At 44.5% G+C, this 24260-nt stretch overlaps 3 protein-coding genes across 3 annotated transcripts; 2 read left to right on the forward strand and 1 right to left on the reverse strand.

Moving 5' to 3' along the window:
* Positions 1 to 488: 488 nt before the first annotated feature.
* Positions 489 to 4471, forward strand: LOC139341883 (neutral cholesterol ester hydrolase 1-like). The gene is made up of 5 exons (XM_070978592.1): positions 489 to 620; positions 2395 to 2644; positions 3308 to 3377; positions 3638 to 3809; positions 3902 to 4471. Exons 1-5 carry the CDS (start codon positions 489 to 491, stop codon positions 4469 to 4471), a joined length of 1194 nt encoding a protein of 397 aa, XP_070834693.1.
* Positions 4472 to 10913: 6442 nt separating this feature from the next.
* Positions 10914 to 17104, forward strand: LOC139342443 (tumor necrosis factor ligand superfamily member 10-like). Its single transcript, XM_070979534.1, has 6 exons — positions 10914 to 11088; positions 12411 to 12551; positions 13014 to 13059; positions 13154 to 13270; positions 15282 to 15508; positions 16322 to 17104. The coding sequence occupies exons 1-6, from the start codon at positions 10975 to 10977 to the stop codon at positions 16529 to 16531; spliced, it is 855 nt and encodes a 284-aa protein (XP_070835635.1). The 5' UTR covers positions 10914 to 10974; the 3' UTR covers positions 16532 to 17104.
* Positions 17105 to 17919: 815 nt separating this feature from the next.
* On the reverse strand, positions 17920 to 23753 carry LOC139342508 (E3 ubiquitin-protein ligase MSL2-like). The gene is made up of 3 exons (XM_070979642.1): positions 22720 to 23753; positions 20251 to 21662; positions 17920 to 19894 (listed from the first exon to the last, which is right to left on the reverse strand). The coding sequence occupies exons 1-3, from the start codon at positions 22859 to 22861 to the stop codon at positions 19592 to 19594; spliced, it is 1857 nt and encodes a 618-aa protein (XP_070835743.1). The 5' UTR covers positions 22862 to 23753; the 3' UTR covers positions 17920 to 19591.
* Positions 23754 to 24260: the final 507 nt, after the last annotated feature.

The following is a 24260-nucleotide window of genomic DNA, read 5'->3' on the forward strand; positions in this document are numbered from 1 at the left end:
CCAAAAAATAAAAATTGAAATAGTCAAAGATACTGAAATTATTTAAGTTGTTCTCCGAGCCAACTTTCCTATTTTAAGTGGTTTAATTTTCACTTTCTGACACATTATGGATTCAACCAGATTTAATGATTAGCGGAGCCCTGGCTGCAGCTCTATGGCGCCCCTCCGTGGTCATATTTATGTAATACAACTTTGTGCTCACAGCTGTCCCAAAACGAACTCATTTCTCAGATGTCCATACGCTGTTATCGCACAGCCTTCAAAATAAAAACCTGCGCTATGTGAATGAATGTTTTATTTTGAAGATTCTTAACAGAAGTGTTCGTCTCTGCTGTGCATATCGGTCCCACAAAGTAAGTTCTAGTCCAAGCTGTGGAGCCTGGCTTGCTCCTCCCAGTCTCTCCAGTGACTGACCAGAGTGTGTGCAGACCTGAGCAGACCGGCAGAGTCTGTCACGCGCTGAAGATGCTGAAGCTGTCAGACTGAAGATGAAGCTGCTCCCGGTGGTCCTGGTCGCGGTGGCCATCGCTTATTATGTGTACATTCCGCTACCTGACAACATCGAGCAGCCGTGGAAGGTGATGCTGCTGGATACTGGATTTCGGACGGGGATGCACCTGGTGAGAGGAGATGTTTTCATTCAGGGGTAAATCCTGGTGCATGTGCCGTGGGTGCAGTTAGTGGACTGCATCTGATGCAGCAGGTGTGCAAATTCAGCTTCACCTTTCTCTGTGCACTTGTTTAGCAAAGTAAAATAAAATAAAAAGTTTCATTGGTAAGTGTCATTGATAGCAGCTGTTTTGTGAAACGTTAAGTTGCATGTGCTGCATGTTTGAGAAACTTTGAGTTGCCATAATGATGGGATTGATAAAAGACTCATCCGTTAACCAACAGCTCAGTAGAGCCTGTGCAGATACAGACTTTGACCTCACCTTCTGAAGCCAAGTGTTGAATGAAATTAACACTGAAGCACACACGTGTATTTAAATTGGTGTATTTTCTGAGCAGATGTTATGGCATATGGCAGATGGCATATGGCAGATGGTGTGCAGAGCCATAACACCAAAAGTCTGCGGCACAGCATGAACTGTTCTGGTTAAGTTCTTCTCATGTTTGTAGCAGCATGAAATGTGCAAACTTTGTGAAAGAGCTTGATTTTGACAGTCATGCTCCCATCAGGGAGTTCATGTCAGGCTGACTGATGACAATCAACTCTTCACCCTCACCTTTGTTCTGCATATTGAAACGGGCACTATAGGTGAAAAGCACTGACATCAGCTATTGCCCCACTGCCTGGGGCAGATTGCACATTAATGTTCCTCTGCTCTCATTTAATCTAAGCAGATAGTACTGTTTGCATATTTTATTGTGTTGACATCACTTGCATTTGATCAGACTTGGCACAGCTCCCTCTGCAGCCACTAAAGGCTTCATACTTCTTTGTTTTTGCACATACACAGTAGTGCTCCCCAACATCTGTCACCAGACTTTGATGTGCAAAACTGATCAGGTATCAGTTTGAATGTGATTCACATTAAATACAGTTTGTCAATATTAGGCAATATTGCACTGCTTATGCTAACATGAGCGTAACATCTTGTGCAAAATACCGCAGTTTTTACAGTGTTGTATATTTTTTTTCACTGTGCAGAAGGACAAACACTTTATTTATTATCTGTATTTGACTCAATATGTCAGTTTTTTTTTCATGGCAGCAGTATTCTTATAATATTGTACATATAGATAGTTTATTTTTATTTTTCATTCTGTCTTTTTTATTGTCCTTTGGGTCTTTCTACGCGTCTCTTTTCATACTTTGCTGCAACAATTTAATTTCCCCGAGGTGGGATTAGTAAAGTTTTATCTTATCTTACTTTATTATAAAACTGTTGCCTTTATCAGATGCATTGGTTTGGTCAAAGCAGGCCGCTAACTCAGCTTTTCAGAAATCCTCGCCTGCCATAAAAAGCCATTTTAATGATTAACTAACAGTGAGGTTTACAGATTAATAGTGAGATTAGGACTCGGTATCAGCGGTTGAGGCCAGAACTACATTGGTCAAATTTTCAGCGAATGACAATGAGAAAAGTGAAGTTATTACGAAAAGGCCATCCCGTCTCAGTGTAGCTGGCTGGCTCTGAGCCTCCTCTGTCCTAAGCAGCTGTCTGCTGGCCTTGACTCAACCTGATTATTGAGACAGTCTGAGATGTTTATGGGCAGGAGGACAGACAGACACATCAGTGAGATGCAGTGCAGGAGGACAAAGGTGACTGGGTGAGATAAATGTGTCCTCCAGTTGTTTCCCTTTCGCATGTCTTTAATCTTCCCTGTGTGGTGAGGAACTACGCTCAGGTGCAGTTTCATGTCCTCATCCTGTCCCCTCTCTGTCCTCAGTCCTCTTTGAAGACTTGGCTGGGCTATGGCAGTAACATGGAGTACGTCAAGTACTTCATGGAGTCCTCCGATGACTTGCTGATAAGGCTGTTCGGTTCTGAGTCCAGCCAATGGCCCGGAGTGAAAGTCAGCGACATTATTTTCACCGGAGTCCCGGTCCGTGTTTACGAGCCCCCGGCTGGAGGGGAGGGTCATCTGAGGAGGGGGATTATGTTTATCCATGGAGGAGGCTGGACCATCGGCAGTACCAGTGAGTATGGGCTCTCCTGCTGTCCTCAAGTAGAATTACAAAAAGTCAGTAAATGATGAAAAATTGAGACCATAGATGTTTTCCTGAACCATATAATCACAAATGTTGTTGCTCTGAAGGTGCTAATGGTCCCTCCAGCGTTAGCAGCAAAGTGTTTATTTCTCTCTGTCGTTCTTGCTCTTAACTTTAACGTCTTAAATTTGCCCTGATGTAACCTTCAAGGGGAAAAACTTTGTCCAGATGTTTGTGAAGTGTATGCACATACCCAGCACTAACTAGCTTCTTATTAGCATGCACATTAGCAGCACACTGGCTCTTTATTGCTCATTATAAAGCCCTTATTATTATTAAAAACACTGACTATACTTTTGACTATCAATAAGCAGAAATAAGGAGGGAAAACTCTTATACAATGGCCTAGTAGTTGTAGAATATGGTCATGCAGAATAAGGCATTAATAAGAGCTTTATAATGACCAATAAACAGCCAACATGCCACAAATACATGTTAACAAGCAGCTAGTCACTGGTCAATATGTGCACCTTAATGCAGAGTGTTACCTGTAGTTTCTGTGTGCACGTCTCCCACTAAAATTTGAAATAAATAACAGGAAGCTCCTTTTTGGTACTTAACTTTTCTTCCATCTCCCTCTGGCATCCTCAGAGACGGCGGTATATGACATGTTCTGCCGGATGATGTCCGACGAGCTCAACGCCGTCGTGGTCTCGGTTGAGTAAGTGCTTCTTCTCCTGCAACACTAATGTACCGTTTGGACGTTTTTCTGCTCGTAGTGACAGAAACGACTGCTGATGCGGATCTGCGCTTTGATATAAAAACATATTTGGATGCTTTCACGATTTGAGTAGTCCTCCTTGAGATAAGTCAGCTGACCTCCATGTGTCGTTGGGGGAGTGACCCTTTACAGGAAGAGTGCTTAATCACATGTGCTCCAATGTTTCAATCAATTTATCTAGTCGTTCTGCTGATGTGTAGGTATCGTATGTATCCAGAGGTGCACTTCCCAGTGCCGTATCTAGACTGCCTTACTGCTGCCAAGCACTTTTTGTCCCGAGAGGTTCTGACCAGGTACGCCATCGACCCTGAACGCATAGCTGTGTCAGGTGACAGTGCTGGAGGAAACCTGGCTGCCGCGATCGCTCAGGAGGTACAGACAGAGGCCATCTACTGTAGGAAAGTATGCACTGCAGACAGAAATCAAGAGATTAAAGCCTCATGTGTTGTTTTATATTTTCCCAGATTTCAGTAGATGACACTATGAGTGTGAAATTCAGCGTCCAGACATTGATCTACCCCGCTCTCCAGGCTCTGGACTTCAAAACGCCCTCCTACATGCAAAACGAATTTGTACCCCCCCTCTACCTGTCCTACTTGGTCCAATTCTGGCTGCAGTACCTCGCCGGTGACATCTCCCTGCTTTCTCAGTGCCTGGCGAACAACCACAGCTCCCTACAGCACTCAAAAATCACCCCAGAGCTGAGGGCGCGGCTAGACTGGACCGTCCTCCTGCCACCGAAATACAAGAAGAACTACAAGCGTGTGATTGTAGAGAAAGTTTCACAGGGGGCAGTGAAGGAGGTGCCGGGGCTGCTGGACGTGAGGGCATCACCACTGCTAGCAGGACCAGAGGTTTTGGCTAAATGCCCCCGGGCGTACATTGTAACATGTGAGCATGACGTGTTGAGGGATGACGGGTTGATGTACACGCGGCGCTTACAGGACGCAGGCGTCAAAGTGACCAGCATCCACTATGAGAACGGCTTCCACGGATTCTTCAGCCTCATATTCTGGCCGTATGTGTGTCCCTGATACAAATGCACTGAATCACAAACTTGCTAAGAGTGTGTACATCTGCTAACTGTAAGAACATAATATTAAACCTCAGGGCCCTCATGTGCCTGCAGACACACACACACACACACACACACACACACACACACACACACACACACACACACACACACACACACACATACACACACACAAAACCTCAGTGCATATGAAGTTTACAAGATATTTTTAAGATTCTTAAAGGGGTGCAGTGAGAAGGGCTGATAAGGGCTTACCAGCAAACAACGATTCTTAGTAGATGCAGAGGAATATATGTATATGTATTTGTATATGTCCATATATATATGTATAAGTATATGACCTTTCCATGAAGGGATGAGTTCATCAGCTGCTTCCACAATATTTCACAAGGTTGTAAAAGTATGATAGTTAGAAGTTAGAAACCCCCGATCAAAAGTTCGACCCCCGATCAAAAGACGATGTTCTTGTTTTTGGTGATTGTGGGACCCGTTTTGTCACAACACCTCATAAATCCATTGCTAAAAGAATAGACAAACAGGGTTTGATGCAATCCAGGCCGTTTCAACACTGTTCGCTGAGCAGATGGTGATGTCAGTCTGTGTGTCGGTCCATCACTGTAACTATAAACTGATTGCTTTGAACTTTTGCCCAGAGGATAAATCCTAATGACATTAGTTAACCCCTGATTCTCCCTCTGGCGCCACCTCAAGGTTGACATTTGTGGTTTTAAGTGAAATATCTCAGCAACAATAAACTAAGATGGTATTGCCATTGTGACATAAAATGGGACAGATCACATTTCTAAAGGATATTCTATGTTTCAGATTCTTTTCACAACAAAGAAATCAAGCCATGCAGCCTTCTTCAGGTCTTTTTTTACTGTTCTTGTGGACTTTTTGTGTGTTTGACAGCTCAGCCAGCTGTAGGAAACACGCATCTTTAGCTCCCTGCTCCTCAACAAGGCAACGTCTTCCCTGACAGACGATGCTGGTGTTATGATTGTTATGATTTGTTGCATTTGTTTAGTGTATCCTGGATGCTGTGTGTCATCCTGGGCACAAGAGGGTGTGTGTGTGTGTGTGTGTGTGTGTGTGTGTGTGTGTGTGTGTGTGTGTGTGCTCTGCTCTCTCTGCCCTTATTACAGGTGGGGAGGCGTGATTGGCCGGTGCTGCTACTTAAGGGGGAGGTCGGTGGACCGTCTCCCTCTCCTGCTTCTCCTTCCGCTTCCAAGAGAGGGCTGTGTCAGATGGTGTTGCTGCCGCTGTGGCCGGTGGCTGAGTTTGTGTTTGTTCGTTACCTGTTATTGTGATTATTGTAAATACTATTAATATAATATTAACCTTATCCTAACGAGGTGAGTAGCTGTAGGGGAGGGAAGCTGTTTAAGTTTACTTGATTTTTCTCCTGTTTTGGTTAGGGAGGATTAGAGTTTTGTCATTTATTTTATTTTACTTTGGACAGGTAAGATTCAACAAAATGGAAGTCTTTTGTTTGTTATTTTGGCCATGCCCTCCCCGCCGCCATTGTTACTTGATTAAATAAATAAAAACCTTATTAGACTGCAGAAAGTTGTGACCGGCCTTTCTTGGGAGCTGGGAGGAAGAGGGAAGCCCTTTTGTGTTGTGTCCTGGTTCCCCTAGTCTGGGGCATAACACTGGCACTTGACAATCACTGACAAAATGCACTATTTCATTGATTTTCCTTGCATTTATCATTCATATTGTGTTCTATAATGGTAGGTCTACTTAAGCAACTGTACAGGAAATTCTGTGTCTCCTGTGAGTTTAATGTTTTCTTGAATGAATCACTGAAGTTACATTCACTTGTCAGTAGCGGCCCCAAAATGAGCAGTATGAGCAGTCCTCAGTATCCGCTCTGTGGGATTAGCACTGGCTATAGAGATGTCCGACATTTCTGTCAGATTTCATCCATGCAACACTTCTAAGATGTCTGTATTTATTCGAGAGGCTGCAAGAGCTTCCAATAATGTCATTTTACTTCTAAATCTGTTTCCGTCTCTGAAGCATTTCTTGTGGGACGCAGATTTCCTCTGTGTCCCTGCTCTGCCGCTGTCATGATTTATGAAGGAACCAATGAAGAGTGTCAATAAAAAACAAGCACAAATTCCTGTTTATTTGCACCTTAAAAACCCCAAATCCACTTCCAGATGATGTTATGCACGATCAAATGTGATGTTGTAACGGTGTGTTTTTTGTGTGTGTGTGTGTGTGTGTGTTTTACATTTAAGTGAATCTGGTCAAATATGGCAACATGGGCCTTATGAAAGTCAAAAAATATGTCAGTAACATCCAAGCTGCAGCGAGTCAACAGGAGATAATGCTCTTCGTGCATAAAAAGCAAGCTTGAATTGATGCTTTGGACGTGTATGTTGTTTTTTAACTCAATCTGCAGCTGCTCTCTGATAAACATTTAGCACAACAGGTACATTTTAGATAAAAAGTGCAAAAAAGTAAAATTTGAACAGCTAAGAAAGAGTGAAATAAAAGACGAAATACCAGACATCGTACTTAAACACATCACTTTTTACCACTGACTTTAAGAGTCTCCATGCATTCATTAATTTCCAGCTACTGAAAAATAAATAATGTAAGTTATTTTTCCTCCTCCGCTAATCACAGATATCTTAATCAATAAGAAGCCAAGTTCCCCTCAAGTTAGACACACCCGCTCATATAACAGATATTTTTATATACCACAAAATAACTATTTGTGTGCCCAGTGTGGTTGTCATGACATAGCTGCTGAAAGGATAATTCATGTTGCATGTGTACTCTACATTGCTATTGCCAGAGAATGCAAAGACCCCCCCAAGGCTCTCGTGTCTGCACCAACTTTCAATCATTTTCATGATCAGACATGATTTTATTCTGGGCCACAAATTCCAGCAGCACCAATAGTCAATGCAACAGCCCCCTCTAGTGGACTGACAGCAACATGAACCTTCTGTGGTTTGAATTGTTCCATTTTAAGCGACTTAATACTTCCAGAGGCAAATGTACTTTTTAGGATTGGCTGACAAAACATGAAGCATTGTTAAACCGCACAACAGTGCATTAAGTAGAAATTAGTTGCTTCTCAACCAGCTGAAACAATGAAATGCAACAAGAATGCACTGGTGATAATGATCCAATAATAAAACATATCATCGTGAACCCATTTGTTTGCATGTCAAATACTTGTACTTTTGACACTTTAAGTACATTTGGCTGATAATAAGTATCATTTTGAACCCACAACTTTTCCTTACAATAAGTATTTTTACATTGCTGTACTTGAGTGAAGGATCTGGCCAGCACCGCCGTGTGATATTGTATTTGGAGGGACTTGAACACATCCTTTCTTAACCTTCATACCTACATTTAACTTTAACAACATGAAATGCTGATTCTGGTGGTTCTTATGAGCAAATTAGATGGTTAAACAGCATTAAAATGTTAGCTGATGGAAATGAAGGATATTAAATATTAGCCTGTGTGTTCTGGCTCTGTTTCTACGCTCCCATGTTCACATACAGTAGTTTCCTATCAGGGAAACACCCTTCCACTGTCTAACTAGGCCATTGGCAGCTGTCTGCGTGCATTGTGCTGCTGTAGCATTTTTCAGCACCAGCCCTTGTTGTACAAATGAGACAATGAGCAGCTGTAGTGCTCAGACGGGAATTTAGGGAGATTCCATGACTTTAGCGGGACAAACGCTGGGAGGAGAAGCCTCAGGGGAGGGGAGAGGGGAGTGGAGGGCAGAGGGCGGTGGATGGAGCGTGATCTGTCCTTTAAATCCGTTATATGTCCTCATGTTTTATTCCAGCTCTTGGCTTCACGGAGAAACTGCTTTCATTTCCAGAGATGCAGCGGCTGTCCTCATGCTTTCCTGTTTTCAATTGTTTTTATAACTGATTTCAGATTTCGGGTTTGGAAAGCAGTTTGCACTGAGTCATAGGGTGTAACAATTTCGCCACACCGTGTTCCTCCCAGCAAGACAGACGTTTTCAATGATGTTGGTGTTAACTGAAATGATGCCCCTGTGCCGGGGTTGTAAGGTCGTGAAATGAAACCTGTTTTTGATCCTTTTTGTGGTCAACATTTTTTTGCAGCAGTAGCTATTCAACGTATTTACGTTTTGTGATTTCCTTCCTGTATATCCCTTTTCATGGTTAGTGGCAGATAAATCTCACGTAGGAAGAATTCACAGGAAACCGTGATCATATGTAATTTAGTGCTACTGTTTGTAATTTTATCTCATTAATATAGAATACGATAACGTCACAGAAATAGTTTTTCACACAATCCCCATAAAACCAGGACCTGACGTTTTTACAGTTTGGTGTTTCAAAGGATCAGACAAATGAGATATAACATGATAATTAGTGAGCTTTAGAGGTGCTGGTACGCAGATTTTATTGCCTTCTCTGACAGTGCAGTGACAGATTAGCTGTTTCCCACTGTTTCCAGTCTTTATGCTAAGCTAAGCCAACTGGCTGCTGGCTCCAGCTTCTTATAAAAGACATGACAGCACCATCAATCGTCTCATTTAACTCACTTTCTCAAAATGTCAGACTATGCCTCTTGGTTTCAAAACAGCAGCATGATTAAAGCCAGTCAGGGCCTGCTGCATGTGGACATGCCTGACAGAGGTCAAAGGTCACCGGTTCATTGGACCTGGAGGAAGAAATAGCAGAAATAGGTGGAAAGGTTTAGACCATAGTTTTGAATAATTGTAATTTCTGCAATAACTCCATCCACACACCGTCTCTCTTGTCAGTTTGCCATGGGACTGCAGACAGGCATGTCTCTCAGGGTGTCGTCTTTCCTGCCCGAGGCCACGCAGTCTTCAGATATTACTCACCTTCTCCTCGACTTCTCTCTGACAAGCCTGGGAATAGACTAATTTATGGGAACACGGGCACCTCTTCTCTTTCTCTTCCGCATTTTGACATGTAATCAGTAAAGGAAGCAAGCTAAATACTTATTTTGTTCTGCTGTCCTCGCTCACCCTCCCAGCGTTGACAGTTTAATCTGGGATGGCACCGCCGACCTGTGCGAACACTACGGGAGCGTTTGTGCCCGTGCGAATACTGTATGTATCACATGGGAGGGTCACGCACAATCCAATTCACTTCCTTACACTGACAATGGGGCATGGGTTAGAGGTGAAGAAATGAAAGTCGAGGAACCAGCGGGAATCACTCAAGGTTAAGTTCTGCAGATTGAATGACTCCCTTGTGACGAACACGACTTGGGGCGAAGCTGAAGCACTAACAATGGCGGGTCATTTGGCACTAATCGGCCAGCATTCTCTCAGATCACTTCACAATGGCAGGAAAGGGAAGAAAAAGGGCCTGTTTTCATCTCACTTTCAGATGCTGATTATCTGCTACCTGCAACCCTCTTGCAGTGATGCTGCCTTCAGGTGCTCCAGTCGAGCTTTGACTCCTGATCCATACATGCAACTCATCGCACATTCAAATGCTTTTGGTCACACAACGTAAAATACAGTATTTAATTTATATTAATTTGCTTTAGCTGCAGCTGTTAGACACCAACAGAACATATCTAAATTCAGAAAATGTCAAATATCTTCATGAAACACATCACTTCTTACCACTGATTGTTTCCAGGGCCTTCAGCAGCCCCAAGTTTGGAGGTTGGCAGTCATAAAAACAACTTGTAAGGCACTAACGTTCCTCTGGCAGGAAGTAATAAGTACATGACCCCAGTTACAAATTGTCCCTAATGTAGGCATCAGTGGAACAAAGCTACTTTGGACCACAGAGACAAATAAACAATGTCAAATACCAAAAGACAGCTGCCTTCTATTCGCATCTGCTTCACATAACTACAGGATTTACAATTTCAAATGTTAACAGGGAAAAATTAAAGTTCAGCCTATCTGCCCATGAAGTCAATGTCATATGACTAAAAGCTCCAGAGCAGCTAAGCTACTAAATGAACCCTGAAGCACACTTGTAAACAATCTGCTGGAGCCGTGATGAAACCCCGCGCTGTCTTGCTGATGGCTTGCGGACCAAAAGACTGAGGAAAATATTAAAAGCATTCAGGGAATCATTAAAAAGCCTCCATCTGACTTTTAAGTGTCACACTCAGGCAGCTCATGTGGTGTTTATTAGCATTAGCCTCTTGTTTGGGTTGCAATACATGTGGTCTCAGCTCAGAGTTTGCACATTTCCGACAGCTCTTGAAGACGTCATGACATGCATTAGCAGCATCGGACTCTCTCCCTTCCTATCCACGAACAGTGACAGACCGAGGCCGCTCCAACCCTCCATACCTCCTCTCCCCATTCTCTCTCTCTCTCTCTCTCTCTCTGCTCCACCTACAAGCTGTTGCTCTGTTTTCCTCCCCCCTCCCTCCCCCTCTCTCTCCCTCCTGAGCAGCAGAAATGCAGCGGAGCCTGATCTGACTTGTCCTCCCTGCTGGAAGAGTTCGCCTGCTCCTCGGAACTTCTCCTTATCACGCTGTGATATGGCCGTTTCGGTTTCTCTGCAGTGTTTGGGGCTCGTCACACTCGCGGCGATCCTCCTCCAGACCATCGCGGTTGCCGTCAGTTTTGTGTACTTCAACAAAGTCCTGAGCACGGTAAGATACGCGTTTGTCTTCCCCTTCATCCAGCACGCAATGATGGCATCCAACTGACTGCCCGATACCTGGATTTTTTTAGGTCTCACACATGTTTTAATGATAAGAAATGAACTTTGTTTGCAGCACAGAGCTTCACAGTGATCTCTGCGGGGATACCAGACCAGTGACACAATTTTAAGAGTCTGCAGGGTAATCAGGTGGAGGCTGTTGTGTCTATGGCTATAAAACATCAAATGAAGTCTTCTTTGTCACCACAGACATTAATGTTTAACTATTACAGCAGCCATGATCAACTTGAACAGGCCTGAGACACACTTCCTGCTCCCTCAGGGCTTGAATGTTGCAGGATCGATCAGGTTTATTTGGTGAAATGAGGTAAAAGTCCCAGTTATGCAACATTTTCTGCCACTCTAACGCCAGACAATGAGAGAGGAGAAAGTTGGCAGAGCAGCACACAATGGCAGGAAGTGAGACTTGTTAGGAGTGAGGCAGCTGTGACACCCTAAAGCAACATGTTTCAGGCTTTGGGCAGAAGTTATGACAAGCAGAGGAAGCTGCTGCGCTCTGATTGGCTGAGTGGCAGTAAAACGCCCACCTCACCTGTGCCCCTCACAGTTAATTGCACATTAAAGGCCTAACTGGCATCCACCTGTGTTGGTACTGTACTCAGCCAGCTGTGGAGAAAATGTCCTGAGCCCAGCACTGAATTAACCTGCTAGTTTGATTCAAGTCCATGTTTCGGCCATTTTCCAAACAAAAAATGCCAAATATTTGCTGTTTTGTTCAACAGTTATGTGTTCAAAGTCAGGGCTAGGCTTCCATTTGAATGCCTTGAAAAAATGTTAGATTTTCAACATAATCTGGTGTTTCATCGACACAAAAATATTCTGATATTTGATCCCATCGTCGTGTTTGTCTGCTGGGATTGATCAGGGAGCGTTGAATAATCAGGGTGAAAACATACAAAGTTAATATGAACAGTTAGATAAAGAAACAACATGCAGGTGCATTGATTTCTGAGGATATAAAGGAATTTTTTAAAACTTTATTTTTCACAATTACATGTACTGTAGCCTAGCATATTTAGACGTGATGATAAAGGCTTTGAGAGTCTGAAAGTGCTTGAATTTTACTTTGAAAAAGCTCTGTGAACCCTGTTTGTCAGATCCGGCTGCAGTAAATGAATATGTTTGGATTTTGGACAGATGGTTTGACCAAACGAGACATTTGCCTTTGTGTTCTGAGACGACATTTTACAGAAGAAACTATTAATCGATCAATCCAGAAAATGCTTGATTTGACTTCTTTTCTGTCCGCAGATGCAGGAGAGTTTCTCCCGGAGCAGCGTTTCCTGTCTCATTAACACAAATCTGCACTCGCACTTCGAAGATTCGGCGGAGGACAAGAAGAGCGACCCCTGCTGGCAAGTCACACAACAGCTCCACTACCACATAGAAAAGGTTTTTGATTCATTTTTCTTCTCTTTGTGTTCCCTAGAACTTTATTTTTGGGGCGTTCGTTTGGTCCTATTTAAGACACCAGTGGCCACTTCTTACAGGACTGTCCACAAAGTAGATGTTCTGTCCTCAGTGTTGCAGCGTTTTCAGACATGAAACTTCTAATTTAGGTGCAGCTGCTCAGGCGCCGCTGATTGGCGGGGGGAGAATGATGGTCCTCCACTGGACTTCTAAATAACACTGACTCACCCAGAGGGGAATACTGCTATTACAGGTCAACAGAGGATGTAAGAGTTGACCGGCCCAGAGGGAGGACTGAATGGTTCATGGGGGTCCCTGGTGACTGTATTTTTAGATTTAATAATCTAAAGATACCACGAAGGCATGATAATAACCGAAGAGGACATGTTGCTTTAACTCGCCGCTGTTTCACTCTCTTTTTCTCTCTGGGTGTTTGTCTTTCAGACGATGGCTGACAGATTCCAGAAGGAGATAACCACTGCTATGAGGGGTGAGAACAATGCCGCCCTTGACTATCAGTTACTGCTAATAGGAGTAAGTGTGTCTTTTTCCACTGAAAATGTCCTCTGTGTGTGTTTTCACAGATAAGCTGACGGGAGTGTTGCCTGACCTGAGGCCCGGGGTCCGTGGGGACCCTCTCCCTAAAGTCGCTGCACATGTGACCGGCGTCGCTTCGTCCACAGAGCCTCCAACCGCAGACGGTGAGGATCCAGATAAAATATCCAGTATGTGGAGTCAGTTACGTCTGGAAGGTGACATTTTGAACACAGGGCGTGTGATTTTCGTGACATATAATCACAACGTTCACACGCCTGCGACTGCTACCGTGCTGCCTCACTCATACCTTTCCGGGGCCAGAGGTGAGGAATGTGCTTCAAGGCTTCCTGGGCTGCAGATGTGCAGCTGCTTTATTCTTGTCAAGTGTCCTCCAGTTGTCTTTTTGACATGTCTCAATTAGGCTTCACCTTTTCTGACTACGCAGATGTGCATTTTATCCCCAAATGCAGGCAAACACACGTCTATAACAAGGAGGAAAAACATCCCTCCCCACGCGGTTAACTCAAGTTGCTTTAATTGCCACAAAATTAGAAGCTTGTTCAACCATCATAATTAGATTTTGTACGATGCAAGTACTCTGCAGCCGAGTTTAACTTCCCTTCTCTTTAGTTGAGACGGTTGCAGATGCGTCTGGTTTCGCTCCATCCTGTGCCTGCACATTTCTCAATTTGTTTTTTCTTTTTTAAATTGTATCTTTATTTGGAATGGACAGGAAAATACATCTGCATAACAGCATTAGTGAAAGTAAAAACAAATGTCCTTCCAGTTTTGTTTGTTTTGAGTCCAGAAAAAGCACATAAATTTCGCAGCGATCAGTAGAGACACATCATCCTCTTAAGGACAGTACTGACAAATTGCCTGGGATAAGCAGAGCCAGATGAGGCTCACATGCTCACTCAGAGAGGACTCTGATACAACTTAATTATAGGTGGAACAGTTTACATGGTGGTTTGTGCTGCTGTCACAGAAATAATCATCAATAACCAGTCAGAACTTAAATAAGTAACTCAAAACAAGGTTACCAGTGAGATCAAATAAAGTCTGCTCTCATGGGGGCTATGAATAAAATCCAGTTGCTTTTGGAGTCTTACTTGACAGGTCCATTTTTCCATCCTAAATATCTCTAGAGTTATTCCAAGCAGCTTTATCTCGCTCCTATGTTCCAAAAGAGAGACAAGACTCAGGCACAGAACATCAAAACTCAGAGGTATTCTTCTTCTTCTTCTTCTTTTTCTTCAAAGGTTTTTGTTTGCAAATATTAAAATCTGCATTGAAATTGATGTTGATGGCATAATGAGAGCAGTTAGTGTTGCCCTCAGACCTTTCATCTCAGTGTCCTCTGGGAGGTCTGCGGGGAGGAGGCATGCATGCCTTACCCGCTGCCACCACATCTTTTTTCATACAACCACTGGAGGGCGCCAAAGTCAAGGGCTTTTGAATTCTTCACTGTTGGTTTCAACATAAAAGTGTGGTGATGTTCTGTTTTTCTTATTCTAAAAAAAAATCACGACATGACCAAAAGCAGTAATGAACTAATCTAATCAGTGAGACACTGCACGATCTTCCAACACCATGCAGAAATAAACCTCAACACTCTAGTTTTGAGTCTGGAGCACGAAATGTGTGTTAATCCGCTGCAGAAAATAGTCCCCAATAAATTGACTGTTTACTCCTGTTTGAGCAAAGGTTGTTAAACACTACAGTGCCCAGATGTTTTAGGAATAACTTTTTTAAAAGGTAAATTTAAATGAGAGTATGTATTGAAATGAATGAGAGATGGGCTGACATTGCTGCGTTTGGTATCTTCATGGAAATTGCTGGCAGGTTTTCATTCGCTCATGAGGAATACATTTCTGAATTCCACAAAACTGAGAAGTTGGACAATCACACACATACAAAGCTCAGCAATGATGGATGTAGTCTGTTCCCTCTGGTGATTTTTAATGTGAGACTCAGTGAACTCAAAAGAAGCCGCCGCTCCGCGAGCCCATCTGTGAGCCTTATTTTCAGACCGACAGTTTCCTTGACATTTGTTTCTGGTTTGAATCGCAGTGGCTGATTATGCTCAGCCAACGCTCCCACCCTTACAATGAGCGAATGGCCTTAATTGTCATATTTATTTGTGTGTTCCTGCTTGTTTGTGTGCTGTGGCAGGCTCGCGGAGCAGCAGGGGATATCTGGGGGAGCGAATCAGAGCGTGGGAGGGCCAGAGAGGTCTGTCGTTCCTGCAGAACATGGAGCTGAGGGGGGGGGAGCTGCTGGTGCCCCGAGCAGGCCTGTACTACGTCTACGCCCAGACCTACTTCAGACTGCCCTCCACGGAGGAGACAGAGGAAACACGGGAGGAAGGAGCACAGCTTGTCCAGTATATCTACAAGAAGGTCTGTGCACCCTATCAGAGGATACCTGGAACATGAATACGCTTGAGACAGATGATCCATCACAGGAACATCTTAAATCTTCAGAGTGTTCAAGGACACTTCAGCCTCTAGCGCTGAGAGTTGCTGCCAAAAGGCAACCTTTTCGATCCAAGAAACAATCAAAGCCATATAGACCACAGTGTCCACAGCTGCGTCTCTGTTCCACAGTGTACAATGTGCACGATATACTAAATTTAATAGTATATTGTAGCAACAGCAGACAAGGATTTAATTTCATTTTGCAAACTGCTCTTTGAAGGCTATTTCCAGCATTTGGAGAAACAGTCAACCAATCTGAGCTCCGTTTTGCAGGAATAGGAATCAGGACATAATCTTTCTGCATGGCGAGCTATCTGCTTCTTTACATCATGGATGTATTATAGGAGTTGGATAACAGATTCAAAGATGGCGCCCGCTCGCTTGTATGAAAACCGCTTGCCAAAAAAGTTCTCTAGTTTCCAGGCTTGCTTGCTTACATGTGGAAATGTTTGACAAATATAAAACGTCCATGGATTAAAAATCCATTACACAGAGAGTAATGGCCGACTTTTGTTTACGGCTCGACGTGTCTGGTCAACAGAACACAAGCAGGCTGGACAAAGTCACATCTGTTTGCTGAGCATAATGAGATTTTTCTTTGCATGTCCTTGAATGCACCAAAAGCAAGAGATCTCAGACTGTATCAGAAAAGTGCTTCTGCTGTAAATCAGTGCTGTATGCTGATAACACATAGTGCAGTGCTTTGTTTCTGAGGCTTTCGTTCTTGGTCCACAGATGAGTTCCTACACGGTGCCCATCCTGCTGATGAAATCGTCCCGCAGTGCCTGCTGGCCTCGGGGTCAGGAGCCCGGTCTCTTCTCCCTGCATCAGGCCGGCACTGCCTTTCTGCAGCCTGCCGATCGCCTCTTCATCACCGTGAGCAATGCCAGCTCCATGGAGATGGACGGGAGGGCTAGCTACTTCGGGGCCTTCCTTGTTGGCTAAAGAGAGGGAACCGCAGATAGAAGTGTCCAAGACTGGGATGAGATGAGCTCATGTGAACAGAAGTTAACCCAAGTGTCAGGGGTTTGCTTGGCAATATGAGCGGCTGTCTGAGGGTACAGGACTGGAGAGGAAGAACGGACTGCGAGGAGTGCAAAGGACTTCTTCGGGACCACGGAGCTGCAGGGATCTGATCAAACTGAGCTGCAGCGGTGGACTCTCAGTGGGCCATCGCGGCGTGAAAGAAGAGCCATTTGCTGTGCATTTAGAGCATTCACAGGGGTTCTTAAGTCTGTTTTAAAGGCTGGTGAACAGAACGTACTGTGTGACAGCCAAACGTGGATTACACGGTGCGTTCAGAGCACAGGACATTTGGAACTGTACGACAGATGCAGATTAAACGATGCGCCCTTGTGTGTGAATGCCTTCTATTGAGAACGGCGAAGAGTCGAGTTGTCATCTGCAGGAAATGACAGCGCTCTTGGACACTTAACTGGTCTTTTATTAAAAACAAGCACATGCCACAAGATTTTAGATGTTCGATAATATAAATGAAGCTTATTTTTTGTTTACAGCACTTTTCCCTGAATTTCCTCTTTGTGCAGTGTTTTGAATGAGCGTGTGGCGTGACACCGATCACGATGTCCCGCGGCCTTGGGCAGAAGTTCTGGTCTGGCATGAATGGCCCGAGTATGAAAAGAGACCGAAGCTAAAAATCCGTATGTTTTCTAGGTCTTGGTAATAACAAGCACAAACCACATATTCCATCACATATTAGCCACGCTAGCCAGCTCCAGGACAGGCAATGCTCAGCAGCTGTTGGATGAATTGCCATGAAAATCTGTACAGACATTAATGGAGGAATCCCAGTGACACTTTTCCTCTGGCACCATCATGAGATGGACATTTGTCACTTAGTTTAGCACCAGTAGCTGCAAAACTAAATGACATTCCCATCAGTGCTCATTTGCAAGTGTTAGCATGCTAACACAATAAGAGGGGAGGGGACACATGGTAAGTATTAGACTTTCCAAACAAGTATAACCTTTGTCGTTGTGTTTATGTTAGCATTTAGCTCAAAGTACCACTGTCCTACGTACAGCCCGCTAACTAGCATAATTGTAGGCTCTCAAAGTTCCTGTACAGATTTAATTTTAGGTTATCCTCAGTCTTCCTCTTCATTGAATGGGGAATTAGAGTGGATTTACAATAATTCTCCATTTTATTGACATACGCTGTTTCCCTGATTCCTCCTAGCTTGTGCAAGAAGGGAAAAAAATCTGTTAGCCTGAGGTGCAGATCTCCATCCACAGCCGTGTTCAGTGATGGTTCACGTGTTGAGCCACCCACCTGCGATCAAATATCCCCCCTACACAAAAAGACACAAAACTGAAAAAGTAAAAAACTATCATTTAATTCATGTTGTATTACATGTTTCCATATTATGGCAGTGAATGTTTCAGCAATAATAAGAGTCACTCCTCAAACAAGAGTCTTTACATAAAAAAAACAATACCAAAAACTAATCAGGGTTCAAGTAATGCCCAACAGAAATACATTTTGAAACAGACACACGCAGGAAGATAGATCATATCTGCTGATCATACTGTAATCCACCTGCTGCTTCCTGGTCTATGAGTGGAGAACCAAGGTGTTTGATTGGTCTGCCTGAGTCCTCTCCTTCAGTCTCTTTTTGGTCACCATGACTGGACTGACAAACATGTTGTAGTTACAGCTGAGACAGTAAACACAAACACAGACAATACACAGCCTCTTGAGTTATAGGAGGGCTTCAAGGTGCTTTAACCAAAACACACACGCACACACACACAAAAAGACAGTGGTACCAAATCTCAAACACTTGGTATCAAAAATAGCCTCTGAGTTGGTCTCTAAGCAGTCAAGACACTACACCGGGGGAAGAAATGCACACGCAGAGGATATTTCGTCTGTTAATGTCAACCTATGGCTTCAGTTTGTCTAAACACACACACACACACACACAGTCATGGACAATCCCACAGTCAAAACATAACGGTGAAATATTTTAGAAGACAGTCAGTTATAGTCTATATAAATGGCAATACTGTAAACAGCTGCGTGTGTGCACGAGAGCTGGGAGGCTCCTTCTCTGTGCTCCTATTGCTATGATAACCAGGATTGGTTTTACTTGTAGTTTGGCCAATCAATCAGTCTAAGTGCTTACAACCCACCATCTGCCTCCCCGCTGACATTACAGTAAATCTCAGCAGGCGCACACACTCTCACACACACATACAGAAACCGTGGAGCCAGCCAAGTGCTTAGACATTATCTTGCTGCCTGTACAATGCCTGCATCAGTCAAGTTCATTAAGACAAATTCATTATCGGTCGACAGTACTTGGATTGAGCGAGTTAACGAGATAGAAAAGGCATACAGTCTGGTGTGAGACAGAACTTCTCAGAACGTGGATTAGTCATTAAGATTCATTCACGATTAAGGTGTGAACATATACAGGGTTAAGATTAGTAAGGGCCGTCCTAATACCAACTATGCATTTCTTAAACATACATGGAGTTATACGCAAACGGGGAAAACGCTGCGACGGGCGACGGAGACACAATGATACGGGTTTTGTTATCATTATGCACCAAAAATCACACATGCGCACACACTCAGCTCTATAATCGTGCGCACACATTGACAAACACAAAACCTGGTATGGGTTCCTATTGCCTCTTACAGTATGTCTGTGGTCTATGAACAAAAAGCACCTCTGAAGTACAGAACAGCCTTGGAACCGAGTATAAGTGTTTAACTACAGGCAGGCAACAATACAAACCGGCGCACAGGCACAATACAGGAGGCTTTGGCACACCCATGCTAGTCTTACTACTCAGCATTTTCCAACACAGAAGAAGAAGAGCAGGTTACAGGACAGGACAGACCCATAGCTGCCTTAGGTTGCCTCCCCTCTGGGGGGGGAGGTACAGGTTGTCTGACAGACACAATGATCAACCATCACATTCAATCAGCACCAAGCTGTCTGTTTTGTTTTTTTTCTTTTGGAGTCCCAGCCTCTCATCCAATCAGCAGCTCCAGGCTGTCCTCGTAGTTGGGCTCTTGTGGGGGGCTGGGGGACAGGAAGGCCGTGGTCACGGGGGTCCCCGTTGCTGTCGCGACATTGAGGAGGGTGTTCGCACGGATGCTGGTGGTCGCCGGGTTGCGGAGTGCCGCGGCCGCCGTGATGCTGGTGAGGTTGATGCCAAGCGTGAGCCGCGTCTGCTCCAAGGCTTTCTCTGGCACGGCGAAGGCCTCTAGCTTCTTCTCACCATTGGCCATGTAGGAGTTCTGGCAACCTCGACAGATACAATCCAAGCACGCCTGAGAGAGATGACAAAAAACAGAGGAGGAACATGAGTCGATCTGCCTCACGCCAACGTCACATGAAAGCTGCAGAATGACTTCTGCTCAGAGGAATAAAGAAGCGTGTGGTAGTGCATTGATTCAATGAAAAGAGGCAATTTAGGCTATGTTCTTGTCTTCAAAAAGAAGTTTTCAGATCACGTCACAGGTGGCAGTTTTTGTAATGTTACACACAAAAAAGAAAAGGCTATAACAATAATAATGTCAGTATGCACCCGAAGTGCCAATCTAATAGAAAAAGTTAGCTGGGTATCAGTAAAACCAGTGAAAAGGTGACCCAAAAAGTCCCATAAATACAATGGCGATAGTCTCACCTTGCGGTTTGAGTAGCAGGGACAGCGTTGCCCCCTGCAGGTCAGCACAGATGGATTCTGAGTGGCCCTGCCACACTTGCAGCCCTTCTTTTCCACTGGCTTCTTGTACGGAGGCCTGACAGGCGCTGGGGGCACGAGGCAGCCTGACATCAACCGCTGGTCTTTGCTTCCCTCCTTGGTCTTGGAGCCTGCACCGCTGCGGGCCTTCGCATGAGGCTTCTTAGGGCCCGGGTCGACATGCTTTCTGGCACCCTTACTGTGGTTCTGCACGGGGCGACTGGGCTTGGGAGGCGCCCCGTTAGGAACAGACGAGTATGTGTGTGCTGGTACAGTTAAGGAGGGCGTGGGTGGTTGTGTGTGCAGCGTCTGAGCAGGGTTTGGAGTGTTTAAGTGTGAGGAGGAGCCCTGCAGGATGGAGGCGATAGGGAGGGGCTTCACCTTTTCCCTGTCGCTCTCTGAACGAGATCGCTTACGTTTAAGGCGGACTGGCGGGGGCTTGGAGGTTGGAGGGGGATCGAAGGAGGATGTGTGTATGTGAGGACCATGGCTTGCCACTGTGTTACTCCTGTCTGTTCGAATCTGTGTGTAGTTGTGAGCTGTATCCAGCTGAATGTACATTTGAGCGTGTGCTCTGTCCGTGGTTATGTGTGTGCGAGTGTGCGTTCTTTCTGGCTGTACATGAGAAGAATCTCGACCGGGCTGAAGGGGATCCAAAGTCTGTAACACCTCCTCCACACTGAGAAGCAACACCTCCCCCTCCTCCAGCTCCCTGCTGCTAGATTCCCCATCCCTGAGTGAGCACACAGTGCCTGGAGTTGGGGCTAAAGGTCCAGTGGTCGGACTCAGCTCAAGACCACCACAACCAGTACTGGACACAGACAGACCTGCCTGTTGCTGCTCCTCTACCAACTCACATACTTCCAGCTCGGGAGATGAGGGATCTAAGTCCTCCAGCACTTCTCCATTGCATTCCTGCGGTCCATTGGAACACAGAGGGTCAGAGGAGGAGCTCTGGGGTACAGCTGAGAGCTCTGCAGGAGCAGGTGGTGCCTCTGTAGGAGTAAGGGACTGAGAGGCAGAGGGATTTGCATCTTCTTGTGCAAGGCTTGGGTCCTCTGTCTCAATCTCCTCTTCGTGTGACATGAGCACCTCTTCAAGCAAGGCCATAACCTCCGGAGACCCTCCTACATGGCTGCTGATCAACTGCAGCAAAGGTGAATGAGTTACATAGAGGCAGAGCTTCCTGTAGCATTGTACCAGCAGAGAGAGCTGTTTGTTCTCCTGGAAGCAGGAATAGTCCTTACAGCGGCTGCACGACGGCCTGATCTGCATCTTCTGGCCTTTGCAGCCCAGGCAGACATAATGCTGACACTCTGGATGTGTTGGGGAAATGGGATCCTGGAGCAGTTTACCTGAGACACACAAAGGAAAGAGCAAGCTGTTAAAGCAAATGTTTATCCACTGTACAGCAACAATGGCACAAACAAATAACGACCACAGAAGTCATTTCCATTCACCATCAAGCCTCTATTACAGATGTAATTACCGTTAGCAATTACTTTACAAGAGTACAAAAGACATTCCATTTAAGATCATATGAAACAGAGTTAATGAGCAAATCCCCACATTGAGAAGCCGGGACCAGAGAATGGTTGGAGTTTTTGCTTGAAAAATTACTTTATCGATTTTCAAGGTATATCCTGAATAATATTGTCGAATAAATAATCAATTTATCAACCAACTGTTTCAGTACCAACACTTTGCATTTCAAGCATAGTCGGGAAACGAATACCAATATTATGATCTGTGGCTCATCTGGGATTTTTTTCTATACCTTAAATGTTGGTGCTTCTTTTTTCTTTTTTCTTATGTCCCAGATTATGGAAATAAAACAAAGACTCATATTACTGATCACATAACTGATTTTACTGTTTACATACTGCTTACATATTGCATTAACACAAATAATCACGCTGAAAAGCACCATCACATAATCTGCACGGGTCTGATCTATTGCTATATCATTCTGTCAGTATTGCACATCTCTCAAGCAAGCTGTGCCAGAGATGATATTCCACTAGCTGAGTGGAGTTAGTAAATAAAGCATGAAGAGAAAACGCATGGCTCTGCAACAAGACACAACAGCAGAGGAGTCATCTGTCTTGACAAGAGGACAGAGGAGTCATCTGTCTTGACAAGAGGACAGATGACTGGGGCTCAGCCTCGGTTGCTAAGGAGACCACGGTGGTGAGCACGACAAACCGTGTCAACAGCTTCGAGCACGCGCACGCCCACGAACACTTTAGTCAATATGTATAGTAAGGTTATGAAACACTCATTGGTTTTAGTGAAGTGAAACTGATCTGCGGTACGAACACGGATGATGATCTTTCAATGTGGGGACACAGAACAACACTAGAGCGAGTCACATGTATTGCCATAATAGTGTAATATTTTCAGGATGCTTACCACACACAAGGCATGCGAGGGACTGTCGGAAGAAGGGCAGTAACGTGTACATATCTGCGAAGGTGTTCGGCTGCCTCGGGTCACACTGCAGCACGGCCCGGCTGGCGGACACGTACAGGGCGGTTGCATTAACGGGGTTCATAGCGGGTACTCCGCAGCCTCAGGGAAAACACGGCCCAGGAAAAAAGCCAGCCACTAGCTGCGACGGAGCTAAAGATAGCCAAGTCTCAGGGTGGATGGAGGAAAAATGAACTGGCCTCGCGGAGCAACAATCAGCCACTCCAGTGTGTCAATGCAGACATATGAATTAATAACAGACACGAAAATAGACAACGAACATGCTAAAACATGCTTATTACTAAACGCGCACAACGTTAGCTCAGCGGGTGGCTAGCTACAGTTAGCATCACCGGTTCGTAGCGGTCTCTATTCACCAACGAAATCTTTCAGATCACAAGTTTCTGTGTACTTCTACCAATAAGACCCTAGGTAATAATTACTCGCATTATCCCTACTACTACATAACAGGCAACAGTGACTCAAATGATCAAACGATCCATGATCAAAAGGTTAGCATTGTGTAGCTAGTGTTAGCTTACGACATCAGCCAAACGTTTTACACGAGAGATAGTGCAAGTTGGCCATAGAGCCCATTTACTATCCAACACTGTGTCCTCGTCGATGCCTGACTGAACGAAGAGCTACTCCTCGGATCACACATTCGTCTGGTTAGCAATGAGCTACCAGATCCCAGGCGCGCACTTGATGTAAACAAAGCTAACCAGCTAGCGTTAGCATGGCTAGCAAAATTAGCTAACGAATATCCAACCGTATCACTAACCCCCCTAGGGCCACCTTATACCTCACGCAAAGGAGGGAAATGCAAGCTGTAAATTGAAATCCTACGATTTTGATACGTTTTACTATAATACTCGGCGAATAGCGATCGGAACATAGCTAACTATCCGTTTTACAAATGCATCAATCATTCGATTTTCCACTTTTCCTCGCATCAACCCCTCTCGACAGGCAATGATCATAACGCGAGACTTCCCATAGTTACCCTGGTTACCGTAGTGTACGCAGAGATCACATTTTGCTCCGAGCACACCACAGCGCCTTCCTTCTGCTGTCATTAACTGTCTTCATTTATACTGTTACAAACGGCGTAATGGTCTGTTAAAGAAAAGTAGAAATTAATTGTTTATTTCATGAGGATAGCGAGAATAGAGTCTGGTTTGATTAAAAGGATAAAGATAGAATAACTGAGGCATTTCATCAGCTTTTGTTCCCGTTCACATCGGCAGTGAATAATTAGCTACATTTCAGAAGACTGTAGGTGAGGGCTGAAAATTTAAAGGACGTTGAATATTAACTTGCAAATGTCTCAGGCATGGGCTTCTTTAGTGGAACCTTAGCATGACACCGGAAGTGTCCCTGCTAGCTGCCACTGCCACTATTTCAGCTACATACCATCATCATTTCTTGAAAAAGAAACAATAAAAGACGGTATTTTGTCCAAAATCAATCCAAAAGAACTA

This window comes from Chaetodon trifascialis, chromosome 14 (assembly GCF_039877785.1).
Source record: "Chaetodon trifascialis isolate fChaTrf1 chromosome 14, fChaTrf1.hap1, whole genome shotgun sequence".
NCBI classification, from domain to species: domain Eukaryota; kingdom Metazoa; phylum Chordata; class Actinopteri; order Chaetodontiformes; family Chaetodontidae; genus Chaetodon; species Chaetodon trifascialis.